The sequence below is a fragment of the Myotis lucifugus genome, unplaced genomic scaffold (genome assembly GCF_000147115.1).
Source record: "Myotis lucifugus unplaced genomic scaffold, Myoluc2.0 scaffold_203, whole genome shotgun sequence".
Lineage (NCBI taxonomy): Eukaryota > Metazoa > Chordata > Mammalia > Chiroptera > Vespertilionidae > Myotis > Myotis lucifugus.
In genome coordinates, this window is record NW_005871251.1 from 1,296,492 (window position 1) to 1,319,586 (window position 23,095).

The 23,095-nt window shown below is 43.4% G+C and overlaps 1 protein-coding gene across 1 annotated transcript in view; it reads left to right on the forward strand.

The window, feature by feature from the left end:
- Nucleotides 1–3,244: 3,244 nt before the first annotated feature.
- LOC102430540 (myomegalin) overlaps nucleotides 3,245–23,095 on the forward strand; it is a 139,152-nt gene continuing 119,301 nt past the window's right edge. The window contains 3 exon segments of the mRNA XM_023761248.1: nucleotides 3,245–3,537; nucleotides 20,699–20,754; nucleotides 21,476–21,627. Of these exon segments, the coding sequence (XP_023617016.1) occupies nucleotides 3,518–3,537; nucleotides 20,699–20,754; nucleotides 21,476–21,627 (228 nt within the window). The 5' untranslated portion in view covers nucleotides 3,245–3,517.

A 23,095-nucleotide genomic window follows, 5' to 3' on the forward strand; every position in this document is an offset into this window, starting at 1 on the left:
AGGACTGTGCTTTGCCGATTGGCCAGACACAAGTCGATGTCCCGTTCCTGGGTGTGGCTAGCAGAGTCTTAGACTTCCGTGAAGAAGCTCCTTGCCCAACACGTGGCCAAGGTAAGATGGAGGACGTAGCCCTTACCCTGGGGGAAGGTGGAGGGCGTAGCCTTTGCCCTTTCAGTCTCAGGGCCTGTCGTTGGGGTTGTTCCAGCAAAGTGGTTAGCCTTCTTTTATGGCAGCTCCCAGGTGGAAGCTGCAAGGCTTCTTATGCCTCAACCACAGAATTTATAACCTAGCACTGTATTCTGTTGGTCAAGCGAGTCACCAAGACCAGCCTAGAGTCAAGGGGTGAAGAATTAAAGCCCAGGTCTCAATGGGAGAAGTAGCAAAGAATTTTCAACCATCTCTAATCTACCACATTCCTCCAGCTTTGCCCATGAACATTACCACATGCATTATTTACTCCCTCTCCAAGTTCCCAAATTTCATAACATTTACTTCATCAGCTCAGAATCTCACCATCTAAATCAAGTTCAGGTGGAGATGAAGCTGCTGGGGTACAGCTCCTTAAGTATGGTTCCTCTAGATCTGAAGATATCTTGGTCTTGCCCTCTGGGCTCCTGAGTCATTCTCTCCCCCCCCCCCCCAATTAAGAAATGGTACTTGTTTGTAGTCAGGCAACTTTCCCAGCCTGCTTCCTCTCAGCAGCAGGTTGATGGGTGCACAGGCATTTTTTCATTCCATACTGTCTAATCCCTTTCAGTCCATGCTGGTACAATTCACTTTAAAAATTTGAGGGCATCTTTTGTGCAAATTTATAGTCATGCTGGGTCATAAGGTAGCGCTACTTTTAATTTTCTGAGGAAACTCCATACTGTTTTCCATAGTGGCTACACCAGTTTGCAATCTCACTAACAGTGCAAGAGTGTTCTCTTTTCTCCATATAATCACCAACATTTGTTTGTTGATTTATTGATAATAACCATTCCTACAGGTGTGAAGTGATATCTCATTGTGGTTTTAATTTCTATCTCTCTGATGATTAGTAACATTGAGCATTGTTTCATATATCTACTGGCCATATGCATGTCCTCTTTGGACAAATATTTAATAAGTGAAAAAAGGAAGACATAAACTTATGTCTAAGTTGTAATTTTAACTACAAATAGATATGTAATAATATATATACTAGAGGGAATATGGAGACATTTAAACAGTTGTGCTGGAGGATTAGATATATAGATAAATAGTTTTATTTCATAATATAATACAAAAAGTTTCTTTTTGACAATAAATGTAATTTTTTAAAACAAAGAAATTTCTCAAGAATATACTCGTGTGTGTAAGAGTCATTGTTTAGGTTAGAAGGTACATTTTTTAAAAGACTGGAAAGAAATTAAATTTTAACATTGATTACCTCTGGGATTAAGGGTAATTTACCTTCTACATACTTTTCTGTATTTTTCAAATATTTTACAATGAATATATTATGAACTCTGGAAAAAAAGTAATTTTAAAAGCAAATGAGTATATTTTCCAGCTTCATTTCTGAGACCCACACTTTATCTAGTTAATGTGTCATTTCTTAAATGCAGCACATGTCTGGCTATAGACAGAGTTCCTCTCCAAACTCAGTAGCCCATAATTTGATTTGAGACAAAACTAAATATAGCACCAACTTTGGGAAGGAGGTCGGAAATCTGACTTTCCTGCCCCTCTCTTCCCCCCGCCCCCCTAAAGAGGCAGCAGTAGATTCTTTTCAAGACAGGTGGCCTGTGAGCCTTGTCTCATTAAACGTTTTTAAATGTTTCCTGGAAATATTCTGAGTTCAAGAGCTCTGTGGCCTTAGGTCGAAGCTAAGTGTTAAGGTTGGGGGATTCTAGACTAGGGGCTTTTTAGACTGTTCCTCAAATGTTTTAATGTTATCCAACCCTCCCGGCCCCCATTCTTTACTGACAATTAGGAGAACTAACCCAAGAGGTGGGAAGCAAGAATACAAGCTCCCTATAATACCACGCATACTCAGGCATGCTGGGGTCCTTCCTGAGTTTAACTCTTGGGCTGCCTGCGTGAAATCAATTAATTCCAGAGAAGCCTCATCCGTTTGATCTTCAGAAAGCATGTATCTAGGGCCACTCTGTGTAGGAAACAACCTGGATCAGAGCCTTCGCAGAGCCTCTGAGCCTTCTTGGGTCTCACATTTATTATCTGTGCCACAAGGGCCACTACATCAGCATTGCTACTCATGGGCACTATGAAGCTTTCTGCAAATTAAAAAAAAGGTCAGTGGGAGTGCTATTAATAATGGTGGTTATGTCACTTAATAAAATGGGTTTATTTTAGAGCTGAAAAGGAGCTCCGGGGCTGTGAGCACTTTAATTATAGCATGTCTGACTTGTCTAAACCTCGTCACAGAAATAGATGGTACATGGTCTCCGGCAGTGCCATCTCCAAAGGACCCTGTTCCATGGCCTTAGAGCAGTTATAAGGCAGCTTCTACGTCCTGATGGCCAGTGTTTGGAGCTTTTCTGGGGGAGTTGGGGAGCACCCCGCCCTCCTGCAGCGAGTGGGAGAGCCCGGCTGCCTCCATGCTTGGGGAACTGACACCCAGAGAGATAGAAATGCCACAAAACCAGAGATGTCTGAGATGGAGACAGCTGCTAAGGCTGAGGTTCCAGTCTCCAAATGAATGGTGAGACCGGCATGTCAGATCTCTAAGAACCCCTAATTACTTACTGGTGAGACCGACATGTCAGATCTCTAAGAACCCCTAATTACTTACGGGTGAGACCGACATGTCAGATCTCTGAGAAAATAATCTGGCGTCCTCTGACCATGTAGCATGTGCATCCGCATGCAGCCGGGACTGCGCCTAAAACCCTCCTGCACTCCAGTTCTGGCTCCGGGGTTACCTGCGGGTAGGGTGATGCAGGCACCAGAGAGGACCTCCTCTCTGAATTCACCCAGCCGTTGGTTGGCTTTTTCCAAAGCCTGTCGGCGGGGTGGGCAGGCACAGAGGGCTTGGTGTGGCGTTCCTTTCCTGTCCCTTTGCCAACATCACCAAGGCAGGGAGGGCCGGAGGGTGTGTCTAGGCGGCGGGTAACCCGCTCAGCTCCTGACTCCGGCGGCCAGAGCCCCGCCTCCCCTCGCGGTTGACAGCTCAGCTGGAGCCGGAGCCGCTCGTGCCAGCCAGTCGTGTCTCAGCCTGCGCTGCCTCTGGCCCCAGCTCCCCAACCAGCTCCGGGCGCCGCTCGGCTCGGCTCCGCGTCCAGCTTCCTACTGAGAACAGTCCCTCCCTTGTGCCCGGTGCACCGTTAGCTGGAGGTTTGGCCACGTCAAATCGGGTTTTCTACAAAAGCAGGAGCAGAGAGCTCTCTCCCTTTGCGGACACAGAAGGAGGGAGCTGGGGAGGGCAAGGCTGCTGCTCTTTGCACTGGAGATTCGTGGGCAAGGCTTCGCCTTCTCCCGGGCTGCTTCCTCTCCCGGCTGAGGGGCGCCTGGGAGCAAGCACAGCGCCTGGAAAATGGAGCAGCCGTGGACAAGGTAGGGTGACTGCCGCTTCCGCGCCGCATCCCGCATCCCTGATTTTGTGTTCCCCCCACCTCCACCCCCCTCCCCGCGCCTTTGCCTCTAGGGGTCTCTTTTTTGTTGTCTTGCCCTCCGTAATGCCCATTTCTCTAGATCCCCCTGCACGTGTTCGCGTCTCTGGTGTTTCATTGCCTAAAAAAAATCTGGCTTCTAACCTCGTCTCGATGTTAAAAATACCCATGAGGCTGCCTGGGAGTTTTTGGAGAAATGTTTCTCTGTCTTTTCCTTGTTCCACAGATGAGAGGGATCCCCGCAGGCCTTTCTTTAGGGATACCTTTGATTTCAGACACCTTGGAAAAGATCAGATTTCCGTTTCCCCTTGCCACGTCTTCCTTCCAGACTTCACCCTCCACCTACACAAAGCAAAGGGCTGAGTGAGCAGGCCAGCCAGGCTCATCTCCAGGGTCCCGTTGGAACTGAGTTTGAGAGAGGAAAGGAGGGAGACCAGAGTGCCCTTCATCGCGCAGACCTCGTCGAGGCCAGGGCGATAGCTGCTTTTCGTTCTAGGTCATATTTTGGAGATGCTGGTGAAATTGTGTCTTCTCCATCCTCCCTTCCTTCCCCCAAAGATACTGTAAAGTGGAGCTCACTCACGGGGAAGAGATGATGGGTTGAGATGACTTCATTTTTGTTTTTCAGTAGGAGGGCAGATGGAGAGACTGTTCAGAGGTGTTTCCATAACAGATGTTCCCCCATCTCCAAGACCTCGCTTGGGAAACTGGAGTGGGGCCAAAGAGTCTTGGGAGTCCTAGAGGGCTCGTACTTGTGAAAAAGATGTGGGGGACTTTAGCCGATTGTTCGACAGGAGTGAACTGTATAATGTGCATTTTAAAGAAAGGGCAAATGGAAGTTTAGGGTATGCTGGTAAATCCACTAGATTTGCAGGTCATGATTCTACTTTCTACTCTTTTCTGCTCTTCTCAGGCCTCTCCTAGGGGATTCCGCTCTCCTAGGGGGCATCACTAGATAAAGGGAATGCATCAAGAGGCAAGGAGGACTGAGAAACAGGCCTTGAGGGTGATGGAGGACCTGGGCTCCTTAGTCCAGAGAACTGAAGACTGGGGAGGGGATTACTAGGTTAATGATGCGGATTTTTTTCAATAGATGGGGTTCCACATATGTTGATATGTATGCGTTTTGATATGTATGCTATTTTGTTGTATTGACAACAAGCTTCAAAACTTCATATGTCAAATTTTCTGAAGGTGTTAACATCATAGATATTTTTACCCTTAAAAATGTCGAATTTCGGCAAAAAAAAAGAGCATTTGCGGGAAGTTTTAATTCATTACTTTATTTGGAATAAAAGTGCTAGCGATTAATTATTAAATGCAGATTAATCATTAACCGGTTAATTATGCGGATACTGGTTAATTATGCGGATAACAGTTAATTATGCGGATTACTCAACTATTTGAAGAGTAGCTGCTATAGATGGAGTAGATCTTTTTGGAATCTGTTAGGAGGACAGACGACTGATGAAGCAAGTTGTGTGGAGGCACGTTATGGCTGAGTATAAGGGAAAAGCTTTCTAACAGTGACCTGGGCAGTAAATAGGTTCCTGACCCTGGAGTGATTCAAGCGAAGGTTTGATGACCACTTGATAATAATGAGAGGGAGTGTATGGGGGTTCTTGCTCTCTATGTGTTTTTCATACTTAAAAAAGGTATTATTGATTTTTTTGAACTTTATATTTAGATGTAACAATTTCAGAAATAATTTAGAAAAATCACAAATCATATGTTTACTAGTATAGTCCAGCTGATGGCACAAATTGAGTATACCTATGTAACGGGCACTCAGATCAAAAAAGAAAACATTACCAGCACCCCTGAAGCCCTCAGGACCTGAAGAATAACCATCATCCTAATTTTTAACACCATAGATTCATTTTGCCTGATTTTGAACTTTATGTAACTGAAATTATCCACCGTGTACTCTTTCGTATCTGGCTTCTTTCATTCAATCTTACCCTTGTGGGATTTTTAGACATTGTTGTATATAGTGGTAGTAGTTCATTTTTGCTAATATGTACGATTCTATTGTGTGTAAATATCTCAAATTTATTTATTGTTAATGCACTTTTGGGCAATTTCTAGTTTGAGGCTGATAAGAATAGTGCTGCTGTGAACCTTTCTGTACTTGTTTTCTCGTGAATGTGTATACACATTTCTGTTGGGTACGTACATAGAAGTAGAATTGCTGGGTAATAGGAAATGCACGCTCAACGCTCTTACATACTGCCAAGTCGTTTTCTAAAGTGCTTACAGAGAGGATTTCAAGAGGATAGAGACTCCATCCACATCACTAGTCATCAAGGACATGCAGATGAGGACCACAGTATACATACCACTGCACGCCATACCACTGTATACATATCAGAAAGGCTGGAATGGAAAAGACAGAAAATACCAAATGTTGGCGAGGTGAAACAGTCAGAAGGCTCACACTTTCTTCTTCATCCCTACCCACAATAAGAAATGTGTTTACATCCCAACCAAGTTACATGACACTCCCATATGTCACTGAAACAAACATTTCATGTAACAGTACTTAACCTTACTCCATGTTTTGTACTCTGATCTTTTCTACCCTATTATTTTTCTTTTAAAAAAATGCTGGTATGACTCACTAAATGTATTTTACCACCTAGTGGGTCACACATGGAAAAATCCTCTAATCATATATCATCACTGATGTCTCAGATACTTCCTAACTCCCAGCTAAGATCGGTTCATGATTTAAAATGTGAGCGCCCCATACAGATCAGGCACTGTGCTAAATGCTAAGGGTAAACTCTGAATGAGACTGGGTTCTGCCTTTGGGGGTCTTACTTCCTCATTGTCTGTAATTCTGACAGAGAGCAACGAAGGCAGACATGTGCCCTGGCTGCTCTGGGAGCACAGTGAAGCAGCACAACATGGAGAATTCAAAGAATAAAAATTAACTATGAAGTTACCATTTATTAAGCTTGCATTCATTAGCTTGTATGTTAATCCCTTTTCATACTTTATTTTATCTAATCTCGCAACCCTCTGAGGTATAAGGTAAATGTTGTTATATTCATGTTTTAGGACGAGAAAATTGAACTTTAGAGATATAAAGTAATACCCCCAGTTATGCACCCATATGAGGAAGAAGTATAGTTTGGAACTATCTAATTCCAAAGACTAGGCTTTTAGTTGCTTTGTTTGAGTTGAGTCTTGTAGGTGACTCGGTTTCTGAATTGGTTCTGAAGCTGGCCGCTTAACCTGACTACGCTTAAGCTTATGAGTGAGTTTAAGACTGTGATTCTATTCCCAAGTTTTCTTCTTGGCAGCTCTGGAAAGCCCCTCTCTGATAACTCGTTATCTTGCTTAGTCTTCCAAAAAAGAACTGGGTGCTGAGTAATTGAGTTCTCAAAGTTAAATATCCCTATTCCCGCCCCCCACCTACACATCTTCCCTGCTGCAAGTCAGTGGGAGTGTCCCGTCCGTCCCCCCCCCCCGCCCCCCCACCACCATCTTGCCTGACTGTTGCCAGACTCTGATTAAATCATTCAGGGAGAGCCTGGTTGGTTCTGGAATAACAAATTTCACATGAATACATAAGCCTTACAAAAAGCTGGTTTGGTCACTAGTCAAACTGATATCCACGACTAAGGTAGGAGTTGTCACAGGAATGAGCTCATGGAGATGATGAGGATCATTTTGCTCACCTTGTAAATCTAGCACCAATCAGACAAACCGCTTCTACTTAATTTTTAGTGTTCATCTCTCTGGACTAGCAACTCTCTAGAACCTTTCGGATACTTCAGAGTCCCTGTTTGTATTAGTTTCTTTTGATGCTGTCACAAATGCCACAAACTTAGTGACTTAAAACAATGAAAATTTATTATCTTGCCTTACAGGAGGTCAGAAGTCTGAAAATTGGTCCTCTAGGCTAAAATAAGGTGTCAGCGGAATGTGTTCCCTTCTTGCCTTTTCCAGCTTCTGGAGGCTTTCTGCGTTCCTTGGTTCATTGGCCTCTTTCCAGAAGTGGCATCACTCCAGCCTCTGTTCATCTCATCTCCTCCTCTCATTCTTCCTCTCTTGTTGATCTCTTACAAGGACCCTTGTGGTTACATTGGGCCCAGCTGAGTAATCCAGAATAACCTCTCCCTCTCAGAATCCTTAAATCCCATCTGGAAGTACCCTTTGCCGTGTAGAGAAGTATAGTCACAGGTTCCAGATATTAGGAATGCGGGCTTCTTTGGAAGGCCGCCGTTCAGCCTACCACACTGGTCAGTGTTGGAAAAGTCATTACTCATTCTCTCCCCCTTTTAGGTGGAAATGTTCTTGTTTCTAGCATATGGGAAAGCTGACTACAAGTCAGGAAACCTTATACAGTTTCCCTGAACAAATAATTCAAGAAAAAGTGAACTTGAAATATTTAAGACTGAAGGTTAGGAAAGGAAAATTAATTAGTCTGTTTTGTTTTATATTAATCTGTAATTTGATTTAGTAAAATGCAAGCATTAATTGTATTTGCCTGCTGTGGCTGTGAAAATTTGGAGAAGGGGAGTAGCATCCAAGGAAAACAGTGGTTTGGTCTCACGATTCAAGAGTTTTTATTTTGTTTCTCCGCTCCCACAAAGCTAAAGTGTAGCCTTCGAGTAAGACAAGATGCAGTTAAATTGCACTTAAATGGTCCCCATTAGTATAGATTATTTGCATTTTTTCCTGCTCAATGTTAACTCTTAACCTAGAGGAAGCAAGGACATTTGTTTCTCTTTGAATTCATGGTGAGTTAGCAGAGTCCCGTTTACTAATTCACAGTGACAACCAGAGATGGAGTCTCCCCTTTTTATAGATGTGGCCGCGGAGGCTCGGGAGGGGCAGTGAGCATTGGAGCATGAGGATCTGATGATGTTCTTATCTTTGCTTCCCTGGTGCTGCTGGTTGGCATATTAGGAAAATGCTCCTTTTCTTTTCTTTTCTTTTTTAAAATATATTTTTATTGATTCTTTACAGAGAGGAAGGGAGAGGGATAGAGAGCTAGAAACATCCATGAGAGAGAAACATTGATCAGCTGCCTCCTGCACACTCCCCACTGGGTATATGCCCGCAATCAACGCACATGCCCCCAACCGGAATCGAACCTGGGACCCCTGAGTCCGCAGGCCGATGCTCTATCCACTGAGCCAAACCGGCCAGGGCAATGCTCCTTTTCTTAATTCTCTTATTATTGAGACATCTTTGGACATTGGATTTCCTGTTTACCATTCAGCACTTCTAGCAATTAATTTTCTGCATTTGGTGAAGGAATATTTCTGCGTTCACAATTCTGATCTGATTTAAGTAGGACCATACTTGGATTTTGACTTGAAAAATTTATCTTAAATCAGTGCTTTCATCCCCATTTATTTCCCACATACCAGAATAGATGAGCCCCCACCCCCTTTCTTTCAGCTTACATATTAAGGCTGGATTTTAAATACCAGAAGACTGGGATGAGGTTGTGTTTGTCTCTGCAAGGATAAGTTGGCTGACACCTCTCCATCACCGTGCCCTCTCCATTCTGGGTGACTCATGGCTAGTTTATTCAAGGCTGTGTGGAGCACCCATTCACTCAGTGGATGCCCTCGCTACTCCTATTGGAATTGACCTTATTTTATAAATAAAATTCCAAATTGGGCTCAGAACATTCCACAAGTTCTGTCTCTGGCAAAAATTCAAATTGCGTTTAAAGTTAGAAGAAAGTCCAAAAGAGCTGTCACGATGACCCAAGGTGGCTCTGTTCGATTCTATTTTAAAACGTTTAAACGCTCCAAGGACTTGTTTTCTTCCGTCTCAGAACACCTTCTGAGTTCCGTGGTCAGCAAGACAAGTGTGATCTGAATTTTATTTTTTTCCCTCATGGCTGAAGCACTTCCTTAGTCATAGACTATTTATTATTGTAATAATAATAACTTGTGTTTTCATTGCACTTTAATAGTTTCTCACATATTTTCCCTTCATCTGTCTCATTAGTTCCAGTCCTTCTCTGCTAGTTCCACTACAGAAACTTCTTTCTCACTTGGCTTCCCCAAGGCCCTTGCGAAGTGTGTGTGTGGGGGGGGTGTCCTCATCATGGCCAAGGTCGGGGGGGCGTGTAAAGAAGCAATAGCTGCTGATGTATAGAAAACATTGATTGGCTAAGAAAATCGAATAAATCGTAGAACTTCACACAATTGAAGTATATATTTATTTTCCATTTCATACTGTGGAGTATTATTATTCTAAATGAGTAATACTTTACTTAATCATTCCCCTAAATTAAGGTTTCCAATTCTTAGCTGTTTCCAATTCTTAGCTGTTATATAGATCTGATAAATATCAGGTGCCCAAAGCATCTCCTTCCATAGTTTATTTTTGAATGGTAAATGTTCAGAAGTAGGATAACTATGACAAACACTTCTAGTTCTTGAAAATACATTGCAGTTTTCTTAGGGTTTAGAATCATATAACTCATACTAATATAAAGGTTATTACATTCAATTTAAATATCCTTTTCAAGACCTGAGTCCCTATATGGCAGAAGGGGAAGTGAGGCACACACACTGACATATACTAGGATATCCTGTTCAGCGGTTCTCAACCTGTGGGTTGCGACCCCTTTGGCGGTCGAACGACGTTTTCACAGGGGTCGCCTAAGACCATCCTGCATATCAGATATTTACATGACGATTCATAACAGTGGCAACATTCATAAGTTATGAAGTAGCAACGAAAATAATGTTATGGTTGGGTCACAACATGAGGAACTGTATTTAAAGGGCCAGAAGGTTGAGAACCACTGTATGTGAATCAGTAGCAATAGTCCCAGCTTTTACTTCTCTCTGGGGTAAGATGCCTCACTGTTACTACTGTCTCTGTTACCATCTTGAAGTGTTTCCTGAAATAAACAGAAAATTTTAATATAAGACAGAAAAAGTGGATATAATTTACATCAAAATTATGCATACATATTAGGATGTTGATTCCAAGGAGAGAGAGAAAAAATTGAGGCTGTATTTTGTTATACATACTGCTTTGAAACCAAGTAAGCATATGCTATTATATCAGGTTGTTACTTGGTAGACAAAAATGTGTCTACCAAGTGACAACATGAAAACTTTGGAACTGAGTTGGTTTTGGAAAGATTCTTCTGTGCATTACTATACTGAAGATTTCCAGATTATTGGCACCATGGGAGCAGCATTATGCCGGGAGCTGGCTCTCCAGCATCATTTTATTCACCCTGAGCTAAAATTATTATGAGTGGGCCTCAGTACACCAGTTGTTCCCACCTACACAGCTAGCCTTGCCTTTGTTAGGATAACTCTGTGTATCCTTCAGAGGGTAGTTGCAGCACTACCACCTTTGGAATTATTTTTGGAACGTAGTTCTGCATGTTTTCTATCGCTGGACCACACTCTGCACCTTGACCTCACAGTTCTTCAATTCTAATTCACTTCAGTACCCCTTAAGCACAGCCACCCTTTGTTACTCATCTTCACCCCAAACTCCCCATTCCTATGATCCTTAATTCTACAATTACATTCCCTGACCACAAGGTCAAGTCCCCTATCTCTTCATTCTTTCTGTCTATTCGGTTTACCTTATCGTTCAGTCCAGTTCCTCCACTTCTCCGCATCTTCCAGGCCTCCTGCTCTTCATTCCTCTCCCTGCTGAGCATTTGAATTGTTCCCAGCACTGCTTTCGAATCTCTCACCGCTTCAACAGTTCCCACTGTTGGTAACCCTCAGTCATTTTTATTGTCCTCTAGGATGCTATAAGCTCTTTTTTAATATATTATAAAACTATACTGAGAAGGAAGATTCTAGATTCATTCTTTCTAACCTCTGGCAGGTCTGTAATGTTATAACACTTTCTCCTCCTTCATTCACCTGCCTCCTCCCTCCCCTTTCCTCTTCCCCGAAAAATGCATTCCTCAAAACCTTCGATTTCAATACTATAAAATCAAGATACAAATAGTTTGTTCAGTATTATTTCTATTTTGTAGAATTCACACAGGCATATGAACTGAAGAGCAATACATAAAAATCTTTCACAATATTGCCTTTAGGTGGTCGCACTTTTTATTTTTCTCTCTATACCTTTCTCCTTTCCAAAATTTCTAGAGCACATAATTCTTTTAAAATTGTTAGAAATAGACATTACTAAGAAAGGAAACAGTACAAGATAATGTGAATAAAAAGATGAAAGCAGGGGAAAAAATCACCTATCTCTTGATGCTTGGTCTTGCGCTCTGACATAGACTGAGCCAGTTGCCTTGGCATACCCAGTGCCTTGTGGGTGGTGCTTGTCCATGAAAACTGAGGAGTACAGAATGCAGTGCCAGGACCAAAAGCAAAAATCTCAAGCTAAGTTTTCGAAGTGGTGGAGAGCCCATGTTCCATCCTGGGTGATGGGACAGAACCCAAAGCAAATTATTTTCACATCTCATTTAAAAGAGTGATATCAGTGTCTTGGCTGATTTAGGGGGTAGGGGAGATAATTCATTCGCTATTTGGATGTCTGATAACCTCATAGGTCAAAGTGAAGAAAATAATTACTTGAACTGCCTTTATCTTTTTTACAGTAGTAAGTGGTTTTTCTGAACCTTCATGGATAGCAGCAAGAAAAATGTCCTTGCCCAGCTGGAGCGGCTCAGTTGGTTGAGTGTCATCCCATGACCCAGGAGATCACAGTTCGATTCCCAATCAGAGCACATACCTGGGTCGTGGGCTCGATCCCCAGTAGGAGGCATGCAGGAGGCAGCTGATTGATGGTTCTCTCTCATCAATGTTTCTCTCTCTCTCTCTCTCTCTCTCTCTCTCTCTGCCTTCCTCTTTAAAAAATGTTAGTTCCTTTTAGTGAAGACTTAGTATAGGAGCAAAATAGGTCATAAAACTCGAAGTTATTGCAGATGCACAATGATGCTCGTAGCCCCCTATAGCTACTGAGGACTTAGCACTCCAGAAAAACTGCTTCCCAGAGTTCAGCTGGCCCTGGCCAACCTCAGTGAATAGAGACTGTTGAGTGAAGGGTGTAAATTGCAGCCTGTGTTGGAGAAAACTGGATACCACTGTCACAGTGTCAAGTCAGCCCATACTTAGTGTGCAGAGGAAGGCTCGGAGTGATACTCTCTCCTGTCAGAAGGGCTCTGCCAATTAAGCATCCTAGCCTGCAATTTTATAATGATAGGTCTTGAGATAAGAAAAAATTATAATCTTACTGCATTTATCATATGATAGTCTGGTGTTCTGCATCTGTGACTTCTACCCCATTTGCATTTAATTTATATGTTTTTGCAATTATGGTGCCAAGTGGAGGGTAGCTGGCAATATTTGGATCCTGAGAGATATATACTCAGTGTCTCTCTTGGCAAGAGAAGAAACGATCTGAGAAGTCTCAGAGCTTATTCACTAATGGCCTTTCCCATTTGGATTGTGTCTATTCCCATCACCTGTCCTGCCTGTCAGCTGATTGCCTTTGCCTGTTAGGGACAATGCCAAGTATCATCACACAAGGGGGTCAAGGCAGGCGTGGGTACTTGGAGAAATTTGTCTAGAAATAGGGAAGTATAAAATAATAGATGACTCACTTTTTAGGATAGGACTTCTATAAAAAGTCATATTTGCCACTTCCCTTTTAGGATTTTAGTCATTCGTCACATGGCATCTGTTTATACCAGTACTCACATACTCAAGTGTGAACAAACTTGTGTCAGGATTTGACTCTCAATTCCATCTCCTTCCTACAGCACCACTGCCCACCCTTCCTCTCACCTCACTTTCCAGGTCGCTTCCCTGGAGGCGAGGCAGGTACAAAGGAGGCTCATTTACCCAGTAACTGAGTGGGTACAAATAGGGTGGAGAGGACAGAGTAAGGGTGTGGAATCTGACAGAAACAGTGTTCACCTTTCTGAACCAACTAGCCAAATAGCTGATCTTGGGCAAATGACTTCATCCTTCCAGGTCCCTTATTTCTGCGTCTGTAAAATTGGGGGAGCAGTGCCTATTTTACAGGATTTTGTGAGGATTGAATGAGATAATGCCTGGAAAATATTGGGCACTCAATAAATTATGGCGGCAGCATTGGTGGTGCGTGGTGGTGGTTGTGTAAATAATGATGGTGGTCATTGACTTCGAGATTAGTGTTGAGGAAAATTCCAGTGTAAGAAAACATGTTGAACTGTAAAGTTGTGCACAGGCAGTCCAGAGATTGTTACCTGTTGACACCCTTTGTTTCTAAGTTGGCACTGCTTGTGAAACCCTACCATGTAAAAGCTCTCAGAGCCAGAGCTTCACATATTAAAGAAAGTAGGCCACAGTTCTCCTCCTTCAGGCCCTTTTGTATCTGCAAGGGTTGAGTGTGGATATAAACTAAGAATATGAAAGATCTTTATTTTTTCTCTTTTTAAAACTACTTTTTTTTTTAAAAAGTGTTTTTATTGACTTTTAGAGAGGAATGGAGAGGGATAAAGAGCTAGAAACCATTGATGAGAGAGAAATATCACCAATCAGCTGCCTCCTGCCCACCCTCCACTGGGCATGTGGCCCGACCAAGAATCGAATCACTACCTCTTGGTTCCTGGGTTGATGCTCAACCACAGAGTCACACTGGCTGGGCCTGAAAGATAAATCTTTGAACATTAGAAAGATTTCTTTCATTTGAACCAGAACCTAGCAACTCATGTCAAGTGTGCTTTAAGAATATGGGAATTAAGAGAAAATGTGTTTAGGTCAGTGCCTAATATTGGAAAAGACCCAAATAATCATCAAACTTCACCAATCTTCCCATCATACCACACATATCTCCCACTGTTTGAGAAGGCCACACTGAGCCTAATCCCATTTCATCTTTTATCAAGGACATTCAATAAAAAAGCAATGTAAATTAAATCAAAATATGATTCCTCATTTTTTAAAAAAATAAGAATTATACCATCCTAAACCCTTGCCTATGCACCTCTCCTGTTTTCTTATGTACCCACACCCATCCTTCAAGGCCTAGATCACATGTTCTCTGTTTTCTGTATATTTCCTAGTCTCCCCGCCCCCCCCCCACACAAAAAAAACAGGACAAAATTATCTCATTTATTTTCTGAAATCTGTTTTAAATATCATTATTCTAAGAATTATCCCTTTGAATCCTGTCCTCCTCCCCCAATAGACTCTGAGCACCTTGATGACAGGGTGTATTTCTTTTTCACCTCTATTACCAGTGCTCGCCATATAAGCAACTTACATGTTTATGAAATGGAATGAAAAACCTTAAAGGTAGCAATCAGAGGCCATTTTGTGCTCTAAGTACTACTATATATAGCATATTGTTTTCCCTCCTCCTGAAGAAGAAAATCATAAAAGGAAGTTTAAAAGATAGTAAATGCTTCTAGGAGATGGCCTTTGTCCCCAGGCTCAGCGATGTGAAGCAGGGTGGTGGTGGGAGGTGATGAAGTAGGGGGACCACATTGTGTGGTAGTCCAACAACGTCAGTGTGTGCAATTGCCCTGGGGAGAGACCTGAAAAAACCACCACTCCTTTGGGAGTTTGGACACTCATATGGGAAGAATTAGCCCTAGATTAATGATCTTAATAGGTGAGACTAAGAAGGAAAAAGTAATGGGACCTAGATAGACAACACCTCTTTATAAATAGTTTGGGGTGAGTTTGGTCCAGGGGTACTAATATTTCATTCCATTCAAAGACTTGTTGCACAGCCTGCTTTGTGATGATGAAGTTGTCCAATCACCATCTTGCCATTGCTCATGTATAATATGGTCCATTAGCATGATCCATTTCTCCTCTCAGTCCACAGATTAAACAGGCCAACGCAAGGCAGTAACGCCACATATACAGTTTGCAAAGGACGGCTTATGGCTGCCTCATAGAGAATATCTCCCTATGGGCTCGGTTGTGGTGTCACCCTTTGTAAGGCAGAAAGACTTAAGTTTCTACCCTTCCCCACCGTGTGATGAGAGACTAGACTGGTGGGACCAGCAGACTGCTCAAACCTTGGAAAGGAGCTATACCAGTGCCATTTTCAAGCAAAGCAAAATTGAGCGCCTTGGGTATTCCTGACATAAGTGAAGCTACCATATGTACTTAGAAAGTTGCTGGAAGAAATGATCAGAGCACAATTCGACAGCATCGGAGTATCAGAGTGTAGCAGATGGCTTTGGGAGGAGCAGTTGTTTTCTGATCATACTCAACCTAACCACCCTGGAAAACTATAGGAAAAGCTAGTAATAGGAGATATTGAATGTCATAGTTTGAGTCCAGTGTCTTCATAGCTGCTTATGAGCAAATCATGAAAATGTGGGTAATATACCATCAGAAATTAAGTAGGTGAACAGCTGGTGGGTGGATTGTACTTGGAAAATGCTTGGTTCTTCAAATTAAGCAGAAGAATGTCCTGATAAAAATTAATGAGTGTAATTTTAGTGTAATTGGTGTCAGTATCAACAGATGAATGAGGTAGGGAGAAAAGGATGAGGCTCATAGAAGGAAAGTGTAGTTCATTTATACTGCAAAAGCTACATTTAAGGGAAAAGCATCTTGGGGGAAAGATCATATATGTCCATGTATGCAGGAGAGCTACAGATGCCCTGTCGAACCACACACTCGCTGAGCATGAGTCAATCGTGGACTCGTGTTAAAAAAAGAAATTGAGAAACACTTGAATTTTAGAAACTGGGACAAAAGATAAACAAGTTTTTTTCCAGACTTGGGTAATACGGAAGAATTTACCAACGTATATTACTGCTTTGTGTGTGTGTGTGATGTGTGTGGGGTGGCGGGGGGGGGGGGGGGCAAGCTTGGAGTCGGTCTGTAACATACTCCAATTCTCTTTGCACTTTGGTTTATCAGATGTCATGGATTGCAATCCCCTGAACATATACCCTGTGTTTCTTCACCATGAGCTCCCCTCCCCTGGGGGAGCATCAGATTCCTTACCAACCTTTTGGAGCAGCTGAGTGAGTCCCACTCTCTGGCAATAAGAGGGAACTTGAGCTGTTAATAGAGTTAAAGTGATTTTTAAAAAACCTCCAGAGACTACAATAATCCCATTAACTCGGTATCCATCCAAAGTGACCTCTCTACCCTTTCAGTTATTGATTCATCCCGTGCAGACAGCTAGCTCCGAGTGGGTGTGGGCGGGGCAGAGAAGGTGAGGTATCTCAGGGGGCCCATATGCCTGGCCTTGCTGTAACCTGCTCCTGATGGATCTAGAATGTGGAATCTTCAGAGCAAGGAGGATTGAATGAGATCATGTCTGGACAGTTCCCCAGATATTTGGAAAGTATTAAAATGGGTTTTATGCTTAAGCATCTACTAGAATAGAATTGCATAAATACTGTAAGGAACTGTAGAAATTCATGGACTTCTTTTACAGATATTTGAGGAAATTGAAGGCCAGAAGAAGTAAAAGTGACATCATAAGACAGTTAGTAGCTTATAATCACAGATTAATGAAACTTGTGCTAAAGCCAATAGGTTACTCGAGACTGTGTCTTAAAGCAGAAATGAAATCTGTCTGTGCTTTATCAATATCAGGAAAATAGCCTCCAAGACCTGTACGGAGTCTGGCAGGTATCACAGAGAGTTCATGAGTTGGGACTGAGAGGGACTGTGGCAAACTGGAGAATACACCTGTTCTGTTTAAAGGTGGCAGGTTATCCGCGTGTGGGAAGGCAGGCCAAGTATTGCTAGACCCATTCATTTTCCAAGAGAAGTTAGAAATGGGTCAACTTTGTGTTGACCAAATAGAACATGTGGGATGGGCTGAATTTGGCCTGAGGAATGGCCCTGCTCCCGGTGGCTACCTAGGTCTATGGGCTGAGCATGAAGGAATTCATCTAACTTGTGAATAGAAGCAGCCAAGTATAAGTTTTAGTCTCTACAGATTTTTTAAGATATTATTCTGGCTGATAGTGTCAATATCCAAGTAGTACATTTATCTCTTCCATTGTTCATTCACAAGGAAAGTTTTTAATGAGAAGTGGAAAAGGAAAGAGGCAGGAGGCCTGGAAGGAACCACCAACTGGTGACCTGCTTTTGCATAATCAAGAGTTGGCAGGTGGTGTGTGTAGACGAATGTGTCCTTTCTGGTACTTTCATGTCCATCTGGAAATTAACAAAGTGAAGATTCGTGCCAAGATCCAGACCTGAGACAGTGAAAAAAGAACATCAACAATTTCAGAACAAATGCCTCCCTGTGAATGGCTTTTTAAAAAAAGAAGCCCTCTAAATCGCTGTCTACAGAATTATTTTTCCAGCAACCAACTGGGAGTATCCAAGGTTTAAGGAATAAGCTAAATGTTGAAAGCATGTCATTGTAGGATGATTGCAATGCTCTCTCTGTTTCTGCCTTCCCCACCCAGCCAGTCTGGTGTCAAAACAGTAGCCAGCCCTTTTAAAACATTTGTCACTCAGTTCATCTCTGTTTTAGACGCACAAGACTCCAGTGGCTAAATGCCTCTCAGTGTCCCAAAAGGCTTTAGATAGTCTGCTCCCGTCCAGCCTTCCCATTACTCCCCTGACCTCCCCTCCTGCTACTCACCACGTGCTCACTCTGCCCAGCCACACTGGCCTCCTTGCTGTTTTAAAACCACTCTGGCGTGCTCCCTTCTAAGAGCCGTTGCTTTTGATTTTCTCTGCTTAGAAAATTCTTCCCCCAATACCCCAAGGCTACCCGTAGTGCTTTTCAGAGAAACCTCGCCTAGTGAAAATCGTCACACATACCCCATTGCTTCCAGCACTCCCTAGCCTCATCTCTAATTTTTAAAAGTACTTGTCCCCAGTTTCTAACTATACGTTTTCCTTTTGTTTTCCCCTTTCTCTAAGCTCCATGAGTGCGGGCTTTTTTTTTTTTTAGTTTTTAAAAATATGTTGTTATTGATTTTAGAGAGAGGGAGAGGGAGAGAGAAACATCAATGAGAGAGAAACATCCATCCACTGCCTTCGGCATGCCCCCTACTGGGGATCAAGTCCGAGACCTGGGCATGTGCCCTGACCAGAATCCAGCCAATGACCTCTTGGTGCATGGGATGATGCTCAACCATCTGAGCCACACCACTGGCGTTTTTGTCTGTTTTGTTCACTATACATTTGTGCCTAAAACAGTGCCTAAAAACATAGTAAGTCCTTGACAAGTATTTGTTAATAATTTTGAGGTTTCCTCCCTTCTGTGCTAGGGATGGTGGACTTTGTTGTGCTAGATAGATACACCTCTTGCTACTGAAACTTGGAGTTTTTAGCATTTCCATTAATAGACTTTGATTTCTATGCCAATTCTACTTCCTAAACATATCTTGAATTTTTTGCTTTTCTCCATCTCCAGGTCATTTTCTTTGGTTAAAATGATCATAACTCCTTGCTTCCCCTGTCTACCCTTGTTCCCTCCACGCAGTATCGCTCAGCAGTCAGAATGATCTGTCTAAAATCTAAACCTGGTCATTTACCATTCATTCCCTGATTTAAAATCCTCCAGCAGTTTCCATTGCCCTTCATATAAAACTCAATATCCTTACCCTATCCCACAAGGCCAGACAAAGTCTGGTCCCAATCAGATTTTCTCTGTTCCTTTCCGACTCAGGTTCTTTGCTGTTCCCTCCTGTTGGAATACTCTTCTGTTCCCATTTTTCATCTGGTTGACATTCTCTCTCTCTTTTCTTTAATTCTCACTCAAGAATATTTTTCTTTTCTTTCCTTTTTTTTTTTGCTGCAAAAAGCTTTATTGTTTCATTTGGTCCAATGCATGGAGAGGGCTTCAGGGTGGTTAAAAGAATGGTTAGTAGTTTCAGGAAGAGGCTCAGGTAAAAGCCAGGCACCAGGGGATGTAGAGGGGCCTCTCACAAGTCGTGCTTGTGGGTGAGTCTTTCGAAGAGATACTCGCCCAGCCCAGCCTGGGGGCCAGCATCCTGTGGAGGTGAGGCAGGTGTCGCCCATCTTCTTGATGAGTTTCACCTCCTCACCCCGGAAGTGGTTCTCCAGGAAGTCGCAGAGATGAGGGTCAGCACGGGTAGAACCCAGGGCCTGCCGCTCCAAAAGGGCCTGGTTCAGGTTCCTCTCCAAGGCCAGGGTGGCTTCCATGGCGTCCTGAGTTTTGCCCACTCATCTTGGGAGGCTTCAGCACGTCCTGGAAGAGAATATGGCCACCACGCTTGTTTTGCAACTTTAAGAGACGCTCAGCACCCTCGGGCTTCTTTTTAGAAGTCGCCCCCCACCCTGAGAGCCACAATTGTCTCAGTAAAAATAGAAACCCAGAGCGTGGGAGGCCCACAGATGCAGGTTGGCCAGGCGGTTGACCGCAGCCTCCACCTCGGTGGAATAATTCTGATGAATTTGGGAGCTCATGGCTGTTCAGCAGTAAGGAGTTAAGGTAGAAAAAAAACCAGTGTGGCTGGTCCCAGAGGTTGTTCTGAAGGTGGTGACTGGATAAGACACAGGAGAGTGGTCGGAGGCTGGAAGAAGGGGCGTCCCTGGGTCTGTTCCATCCAAACACTGTTGAAGCAAGAGACAGACCCGGGACCGACGATACTTTTCTGTTGATTTTTAGAGAGAGTGGAAGAGAGGGGGAAAGACAGAGAGAAATATCCATGTGAGAGAAACACAACGATTGGTTGCCTCCTGCACATACCCTGACCAGGGCCCGGGCTGGGGAGGAGCCTGCAACTGAGGTATGTGCCCTTGACCAGAATCGAATCCGGGACCCTTTGGGCCGTAGCCCGTCGCTCTATCCACTGAGCCAAAAGGGCTACGGCATGGTTGACGTTCTCTTTATCTCAGTTTTAATGTCCCCTATTCTGAGTTTCTCTCAGTCTCTCTACTAGTTAACTTACTCTGCATTTTCCTTCATAGCATTTGCCACTTGGTAATTCAATGCTTGTGGAATTGTTTAGTCTATGGGCATCTCTAGGTGTACTACTGATTGAGGATAGAAACCCTTCTGGTGGGGTTTGTCTTTGTATTTCCAGCACTTACCACTGTCCCTGAAGCTTAGTAGGAGTTTAGTGAATACTTGTGGGGAAATAAATGAAAACAGAACATAGGTAGGTGTCTTGTCGCCCCAGGGATTGGGGACCGGGTGGAGAGGTTATCTCATGAATTATTTGTTTCTCTTTACAGAGATTATTTTGCAGAGGATGATGGGGAGATGGTACCCAGAACAACTCATGCAGCAGGTAAGGAAGCTATGGGTCTTGTCTTGTTAAATTCTTGGTTTCCTGCTGGTCATAAATCCCTTGAATCACAGACCTTTAAATTCACCATGGCAGTGTCCTCAGACTTTTTGTGAATTTTCAAACATGCTACTGTGGCATGTAACTCCTCACCTGGCCAGCACATGCAGTGAATCTGTATGTGAACTCTTTAAACTTTTAATGATGCTGTAATTGCAAGGTTAGAGTCACTTGTAAATTGATTAAAATAGAGTCTGCCAGAAATCTTCACTGTAATATACCATTAAAATGAGTATAATAACAGTGTCAAGCTCACAAGTGAGGTTAAGTGGGAAGAGCTCTTAGAACAGAGCCCGTGAAGGAATAAGCACCCAGTAAATATAGTTATTAATGTATTTATAATACATTCTCATCATTACTGCCCTAACATTAGCCAGAGATCTACCTAAATTACAAAACCAGTGTGAAGATGGCTCTCTCTTTTCAGGTTTTCACAAAAACTTAATCATTTGAGGATTTCACTTTGCTAAGTGATCTGCCTTTTTCATACCAGCCTCGGAGCACAGATAGTTCATATGCACAATGTGGGGAAAAGTTTATAATTGGAACATGTTAGGGACTTCAGAGTCACTTAAAACTAGCATTTGTAGTTGCGTATGTTAATCTACAGTGATCACAGTGCCACCGTTATGTGACATCATCTGTTGTTCTGTTTCACTGGCAGCTTTTCTCAGTGACACTAAAGATCGGGGCCCTCCAGTGCAATCACAGACCTGGAGAAGTGGTGAGAAGGTCCCCTTTGGGCAGACACATTACCTGAGAGCCTTTGAAAAAGCCCCTCAGGTGCAGACCCAGGCTCTCCGAGACTTTGAGAAGGTAAGTCACATGGTTAGTTGTTATCCCAACTAGGAGGAGTCCCATAGGTAGTGATGTCTTATGAAACTATGATCCATGGCTTGCTCTGGTGTGGGCGTTCTTACCATAATGGCGCCTCTTGTACGAGCATGTGCCCCAATAAAGTATCTGCACTATTAGCTGTGTGCCTGAGAGCTGTGGTTTGTGGGCAGTGAGTGGCCTGAGGCCGAGATTCTGCTGCCTCGCCATTTTTATCCCTGGTTTACTTCTCAGATCAATTCAGGAGGTTTAAATGGCACCTGAGCCCAGGGAATCCAGTCCACGTGGCTGGCCTTATCCTCTCTGTAGCTGGCTTGGACACAACTCTACACATCTGGATACTGTCTGTGGTGTGAGGCGGCTCAGCCACAACCATTTGCTGCTCAACAAGAATCTGTCATTGTGGCTCGGAACTCCTGCTTCAACTCTTGACGTGCTCAGCACCTTGACATGTTTACCCTTAGATTTGGCCAGGCCAGATTACGGATAATGTAATTCAGGACCCCAGCTCCCTGTGCCCTGGATTGACCCCAGGAAGGCTGTACAGTAGCACCCATCTTCTGGCATTTATATGGCCTGCACAATAAGACCCATCTACTGGCATTTATATGGCCTGGAAAGAGCACCCAGGATTTCTTACACCCCTGTGTGCTAAAAATAGAAATAGTTCTTTGGTGCCCCCTGGGGGTTACCCAGGTATCAGGCCACACACCAGTACTGTGTAGATGTACTCAGACCCGTGGGTTTCTTCTATTCTTGAATTGATAGCTTTTGACATAAAATAATAAAATTCCATTTTCAAAACAGGGCTAATAAAGCCGTGTGGACATGGGTTTGCCCCGCCTTCTCTCAGTTTGTAAATAGAAATCTTTCATTAGGACCTACTGTGCATCCTACCAATTTCCTGCGGACAGAGAAGATGCGCCACGTCCCGTGGGCTTGAGAATTAAACAGCTTGTTCTTGCTTTGGCTTTGTTTTCACCCAGTGTTGTCATGGATACTGGGTGTTTTTTTTTTAAGACACAGAGTTTGCAGGAATATTAAGTGGCTTTTGAAGACTAAACCTCGGAACCGCTGTGGTGCTGGTGGTGGGAGTCAGGCTGGTAACACCCAGCCCCTCCCTCTTTGTTCACCTTTGGATTCTGCGTAAGCACCCAGGGGTGAGCAGAGCGACAGGGCTCCTCAGAGCTGGGGGCAGGGCTCTCGGAAAGCCAGTCTGCCTGCAGGTTCCTTTTGGTTGAGAGGCCATTTGGAACCTGGAAGTCGGGGGTGTCACCTACACTGACAGAATGAATGGCCGGATGCTGTGGGGGGAGGGGAGATAAAGGGCCGAGTTGGGTGACAAACAGAAGTCATCTGACGTTCAGGTATGGAGGTCTAAGTGCTTTTCTCTTAACATCCAGGTCTAAGATCACTGATTAGTCCTTGTTCTCAATGCTGGGGATCAGGG